Source organism: Poecilia reticulata, chromosome 5 (genome assembly GCF_904066995.2).
Source record: "Poecilia reticulata chromosome 5, P_reticulata-male-v2, whole genome shotgun sequence".
Classification (NCBI taxonomy): Eukaryota; Metazoa; Chordata; class Actinopteri; order Cyprinodontiformes; family Poeciliidae; genus Poecilia; species Poecilia reticulata.
In genome coordinates this window covers 7,898,573-7,905,300 of record NC_088834.1, presented here as the reverse complement: position 1 = coordinate 7,905,300, position 6,728 = coordinate 7,898,573, and the positions used below count along the sequence as shown (strand labels likewise).

The 6,728-nt window shown below is 35.9% G+C and overlaps 2 protein-coding genes across 2 annotated transcripts; both read left to right on the top strand.

The window, feature by feature from the left end:
- On the top strand, positions 1-1,574 carry LOC103464780 (transcription factor HES-5-like). The gene is made up of 2 exons (XM_017304675.2): positions 1-114; positions 224-1,574. Exons 1-2 carry the CDS (start codon positions 52-54, stop codon positions 647-649), a joined length of 489 nt encoding a protein of 162 aa, XP_017160164.1. The 5' UTR covers positions 1-51; the 3' UTR covers positions 650-1,574.
- Positions 1,575-5,378: 3,804 nt separating this feature from the next.
- Positions 5,379-6,728, top strand: LOC145551563 (uncharacterized). The gene is made up of 2 exons (XM_081606703.1): positions 5,379-5,633; positions 5,765-6,728. The coding sequence occupies exons 1-2, from the start codon at positions 5,578-5,580 to the stop codon at positions 5,997-5,999; spliced, it is 291 nt and encodes a 96-aa protein (XP_081462829.1). The 5' UTR covers positions 5,379-5,577; the 3' UTR covers positions 6,000-6,728.

Genomic DNA, 6,728 nt, shown 5'->3' with positions numbered 1-6,728 from the left:
GCAGAGATCAGATTCTCTCTATAGAGACCTCCACAGCACAGAGATCCAACCATGGCACCAGCAATCACTGCAGCAATGACCAACTCTCAGGAGCATCTGATGCTGAACCACAAGGTAAATATGAAGCTCATATATTGGCTATCCTTCATGAGAGTTTGTGAATTTTATTAGAAATGTTACACAGCAGAATGTTTTTAATAACAGTTTTATTTTGTTCCTGCAGCTCAGAAAACCTCAGGTGGAGAAACTACGCAGAGAGCGAATCAACAGCAGCATCGAACAGCTCAAGTCTCTTCTGCTGGGTGCAGAGTTTCTCAAACAGCAGCCAGACTCCAAGTTGGAGAAAGCAGACATCCTGGAGATGACTGTTTGCTTCCTGAGGCAACTGCAGAAGCAGCATCCAGATGTGGACTCAGGGGCTGTTGAGCTGGGGTATTCCAGATGTGTTCAAGAGGCTGTGCACTTCCTGTTCAAAGATGAAGTGAAGACACAGTCCCAAAGAAGACTCCTGAAGCATTTCAGCATGATGCAGTCTTTCTCCAAGAAGAACTTGAGAAAAGCAGACTTCTCTCCTCAGAGCCCAATAGAGCAAGGCAGCGTCAGTAAAGACAAGAATCCGCTCCACAGCCCCCTCTGGAGGCCTTGGTAGGCGCCTACAGCATTGAGTTCCCACAAGAGAAACTTAGACCATATTGGTCTAAAAGATACTGGACTAAATTCTTTTTGAAATCAAATTATTTCTGTTTAATCAGAACATGCTATATATTTTGTAAATGTGTTTATTTTCCAAGATTATGTTTCCAGTGAAAATGGCAAAAGCATTGTCTTTGATTTACAAAAGACAAACGTACTTTTATGCATTTTTGTATAGAATTTCTATAACTGCACTAGTGATAATGTAGTAATAGGAATCCCAGTAGCATTGATTGTGTTTTGATTATTCATAATCATGTTCTACACTTTATATGTTCCTTTTTGGAATTATTTGGAAGGAGCGCAACGCTATTCTTTCTTTACAATCTGTTATATGATTGAAACATTTATGCTTTGGTTTTAAAAAGATTTTCTTGATTTTGTAATTTTGATTACAAGTTTCCATCAGTAATAGTTATTACTATTGGGGAATCATAATTGATCATCCTGATCATGTATCATTGAGTATCTACCTCATTTTTATTTGTAAAAATGGTCTACTGCTTCCTTTTGTTTTACAAAAGATTTGCTGAACAACAGTCACAGTTTATTTGTGACAGTATTTACAAAAAGAAAAACTGCATTTGTTGTATTAATGATGGATATGATCTGTTTTAAGGTCAGCTTTTGATATGGTGTTTATTTGGTTGATTAAAACCGTATTTTCTACTCCTTATACGGAGTGAGTTTCATATGAAACAATGTACTTTGTCTTTTATAAGGATAGATGTTCATTTACTTCTACATGGTATTTTAAGTCTATATTTTGTTGTTGATGTATCATCACTAGTTGGAGCTTTAACAAATCAAATTGATCATTGTGCCTTGTTGAATAAACAAATACTACCAGATGAAAAGTTTTCTTCTCATTTTCTGAGATCACCTGTAGAAAATGATACACATGTGTTTTAATATTTCAGTTCTTTAATCTGCCCACTGTTAAATTTCACTTGCAGGAACACCTTATCAATATCCAGCTAAAACATGCTAATCTTAAGGAGATAAATGAGAAGCATAAAGATTAAACATATAGTAGTATGAATGGTAACATGTCATGATTTTTTTTTACATCATATGAATTTAAAATATGTAATTTAAAGAAATGTTTTTAATACATCACTGGTGTCACAGATTTCCTTATACAATATTTAGACTCATTGTTCTTACCTGAGGCCGCAATACGCTGTGTTCAGCATATTCATTTCTAACAAATAGTGACTATGGGGGGAGGGCTGCTGGGGTATCTGGACAGCAAGGAGGGTAGAATCCAAAATGCAAAACTGTGGAAATTTTTAAATAAAATTCTTTGGTTGGAAAAATAGTTTATTCATATAATCTATTCATTAAATTGTGACTTTCAAGAGCAAATAGTTGAGGATTTTGACATCTGATTTCGTCATTTCTATATATGTACTGTACCTTACCTCTTCACACCTATAATCATAAACAATAATAATTCAGTTTTAGTCCCAAAATACTATTAATAAGATACTGTAAACTAGTTTAATGTACACAAGTCAATAATTCTTATAACCTACATCATTCATCAAAAATCAGTATGAATGCAGATTTTATCTACATTAATTTTGATGACCAGTAAAAACATTAACTGTTAAAACTAAAAATTGTATATCGACTGTAATACATTCGCTTAGCTGTACTTTGACATATACTTTATTTCACCTATTCAAATGTCGCATCATTTCGGAGCCAGCCAATTGCACTGCTTCCCTCCCGCATGCCTGGTGATGTAATCCAGTTTCTTCAGGAAAACAGAACCAGCATCTGTCACAGGCTGTCCCTTTGTGGTTTGATGATCATAGAGCAGGGAATTAGTGTGGGAAACTGAGACCAGCTTGTTACTCACATGGAAAGGAGGGCACGTGCCGTGAGATAACAGCATGTAGGCCCCAGAAATAATAATTCTCGAAATATTTGTTAAAAAAAAATCAGAAAATTCCAAGATTTTAAACCAAAAGTGTTTAAAATTGTATTCTTTTAACATAGATAAAGAAAAAATAAATAATTACTGTGAGATATAACCAATAAATATCCAACTAATTAACACTAAATTTTTTTTAATTCTTTTTTTTTTTTTGGGTTCAACAAGAAGCATAATAAAATTATATCAGCCTATCTAAATGAAGGTTTATTTTGAATTTACCTGAAAACTTTGTCGTAAACATTATCCCACCACGTGTGAGCTGGGATGAAGGGCGTGTGCTCAGTTCAAGTAATTGATCCCAGCATTAGCCAGCAGATAAGCACTCTCTACAGGGTCACCACCTTCCCACATTCACACAGCGCTTTGTGTGTCGGCTCCATCTGCTCCCCTGAGACCTAAACATAAAGCCCCAGGCAAAGATGACAGCGTGTTGCTGCCACACATGCCATATTGTCTCATTCAGCTCTGTGATTGGCTGAAACTGTGGGAACCTTCATGCAACCAAAGACCCACATTTCTAAATGAGATGTTGGACTGTAAGTCGGAGAAATGAATTCAGAAGGGATCAGGATCTCACTGTAGAGACCTCTACTGCACAGATCTAGCATGACAATTACAATCACAACAGCCGTTTTCAAAAAGCCCCTCACTCTGAACCAAAAGTTAGATTGACAAATTGTAAGTTAATTATTTATTTATTCTGTCTATTTTGTAGTAACATATCCATTCCTTGCTGACAACTGCAGAAATAACTCAAGAGCAGCAATTAGCATCTATTGTTACTCTGGGTTCAGAGTTTCACAAACAGCTGACTAAGTTCTTGTCAGAACCTTTGATCTGAACTCAATACTTCTAACCAACATCAATAAAGGAAAGTATCCATTAGCCACAGCCCTGTAAGGTCATCATATATGAATATTGTTAATATTGACACCACCACTAAATAGTCCAGCACATTTAAGTAGCTTAAAACACAACATATTTGTGTTTTTGAATGACCGAATTCATATTCCATTTTTTTTTCTGAATAAAAGAGAGTATGTTACTCTAGATTATGCTGGTGCTGCATCTGATTTTTGAGATACTGTTGCTATTTCTTGCTCTATGAATGGTAATATGCCCAAATTTGTAAGGTGCTTTTACAAGTCTGGGGGTTTTACAATACAATCAGTCATGTATTCATAGAAACATTCACACTCTAAGGGCTCTGAGCTACTTCTTGTTCTATGTAAACTTCACTGTTGAAATAAAATAGGCTGCAGCAATCAACCATTTATTTTAATAAATATTCTTTTTAACATTCTTCATATTACAAAATGAAGCAACAGTGCACATCTAAAATATTTTTGATATACGTTTCTAGTTTAGATGTATATCAACAGTTTCCTGAAAATTAGTCACAGCCTCATGGCAACACATTCTACAATGAGAACTTTTCATTTATCGGCTGTCATGTTAAAAGTTAAGGAAGATTTATCCAAAATCGGATCATAATCCTTGTATACATTCAAAGAAGCAACTTCCCCAAGAGGATAGCATCTATTTTTTATACATTACTGGATTGTATTAGTTTTTACAAAAACAAGGCTAAAAATAAACAGATCTTTCTGTAACTTCAGCTTTACTAGTCCACAGGCAGAAGATAAAGGTCACTCTTGACAAACTTCAGCAGCATCAATGCAAGAGCAAAACCTTTAAGCATTGTAAAAGTTGACTATTGCAGTGTTTTTTCCTAATGCAAAATGCTAGTTTTAAAAAGTTTGAAATTTTGGTAAAATATAAGAGATGATTATATGTGAATAATAAAAATAAAAAAATAGTACATCTAACTTATCTGATCCATGTTTATACAGTACAATTCTTGGACACTGTCTCTTAATATTAATAGTACGACTGATAATAATTGTAACTTTAGTCTTGGTTAAACATTCAAGGCTGTAATAAATGGCTTCTTTTTAACTATTCCTTCACAAGTTCAACACAAAATCACTTGAAACTGCCATCCCAACTAGTTTTAATGTGGGTTCGCCTTCATACTAATCTTTTCTCCCATTTGTTTGTGCTCTGCAGTGCTATCTACACAAAGGTTCACTCAGGTTTCCTATTTTCCCTCCTCTGAGCCAGCACGGCTGCCTGCACAAGGCTGGCTGTGCCCCAGTCACACGCCCTCCTCTTTCACTGCTGCTGGGAGCTGCTGCGACACACGGCTTCCCACACTTCAGTATGCGGCCCGCTCAGCCACACACACAATGGAAGTGTGTCTGGTGCCAACAAAGCCTGAGGAGCCGTTCTCAGGCAAGGAGAGCATAAGAGGCCACTCCACCAACAAACCATCTGCTTTGGCTGCAGTTCACTGCTGGGAAGCTCAGTGGGAAAATAATATATAAAAACTGAAACTGCCATTCAGAAATATGCGGCTTATGTTTTTTCATAAAAATAAAAAAAAGTTTGAGAAATGCTATGCATCACTTCAATAAGATTTTATTATTCAAAGAGTATATTTTTTCTACATAGTTATCATTTCTACCATTTGTTTATCATTTCTACGGTTAACAGTTAGCCTGGTTCTCATCCTAAGAATTTTACTTTTTACTTGTTTCTTTATATAGTGTTTGTGTTTTTTTGTTTAAAGATCAAAATCCAGGTTTAAAAATCACTGAAGGAAACTAAATTTTCCCATGTCACTCTCATGGCAAACACTTTCCCACTGACCTTTCTGATGAGTGGCATGCAGATAAAGCATCCCACCTGTTCTCCATGACAGCCATTAAATTCAGCCTTTTGTCTGGAGCTATGAAGCTTCTGATTGGCCAAACAGCAGAGAGAGCATCAGATCGGCAGCATAAATGCTGAGCAGAGATGCAGAGGAAATCACAGCGATCATCTGAACCTTTGCAGACAACTGAAGAACTTCCCAACAGAAGAAACAACCTTTGAACATGGCTCTTTACACAGACCTTGCTCTTCAGGACACCATGAAGGAGGAGCTCTTCAGGTGAGACAAACTTTTACTTTCTATAACCTGCAAATGTTCAGTTAAACATGGGGTTTTCACCTTTATTTTGCAAAAGTCATTTTCTTAGACTAATGAAAATACTAATAAAAATGTAACTTTATTTCTCTCAGATGCAAGCTTCACTCGCTGGAGAGGAAATGCTGCACAGGAGTGGAAAAGCTCAAGGCTCTTATTGAGGCCCACCTGCAGAACGGATTCCCTGTTTCAGAAATCTTGGAGAAAACAAAGTCCTTCTTGACCCTGAGGAAAGCCCTGCTGTCCCTCAACGGCTACTCCAAGTACTCCAGAGACATTTTGCGTCTGTTTCCTGATGCAGAGGATGACGTGACTCCACTGTGCTATTAACAAGAATGGACTACAGAATATCATCAAAGCTGGACTGAAGCTGGTTCCTTTTCATAAACCGCAATTTTGCGATTTCAAAAAAGACATATATTTGTAATAAAATTCTGCTCAGATGAAAGAAATGTGTCACAAGAAGAGATTAAGTATGGACGTTTCAGGAATTTTGTAGAACAGTTTAAGATGGTCTCAAACGGTCTCATCTTTTATCATTGGATTTTGTTGTAGTTTAAACTGTTGCCAGAATAAGATTTTTGGATATAAAGTCACAGTTTAGAGATTAACTGTGTAATATTCAACAACTTACTGATGTTGTGCTGCTATTTGAGATTTATTAGAGATGTCCGGTCTCTTATCTATGCAATGATTACTTTCTTTTTATTGATAAGTAACATTTTTATCTCATTAGAATATTTTTTTATCTATTCAACTTGAGCACATTGTAACACTGCCAAATGGTGCCATTTTAACTGACTGCTGTGAAAATACCGACTAGTTAAACACTGTGTGACAACACACGGCATGTATATTTCTGCCTTGTTTCAAGGTATTGCGTGTGTGTGTGATATCCTTAAAAGCCAACCTTTCTTCTGAAAAGGGATTCAGTTTTTCTTTGTATGCTGTGTATGCATATTTTTTATTTTATTAATTTCTGTTTGTATTCATCCAAAGTGGATTTTAAGTTTTTTGTGTTGTTGCATACTTCAGGTAAATAAATATCTAAAGATTAAA

Excerpts from the sequence above, each read along its gene's own strand:
- LOC103464780 (XM_017304675.2), top strand. The coding sequence starts at position 52 with ATGGCACCAGCAATCACTGCAGCAATGACCAACTCTCAGGAGCATCTG. Across the intron at positions 115-223 it reads ATCTGATGCTGAACCACAAG|CTCAGAAAACCTCAGGTGGA; the intron begins GTAAATATGAAG and ends TTGTTCCTGCAG.
- LOC145551563 (XM_081606703.1), top strand. The coding sequence starts at position 5,578 with ATGGCTCTTTACACAGACCTTGCTCTTCAGGACACCATGAAGGAGGAG. Across the intron at positions 5,634-5,764 it reads ATGAAGGAGGAGCTCTTCAG|ATGCAAGCTTCACTCGCTGG; the intron begins GTGAGACAAACT and ends TATTTCTCTCAG.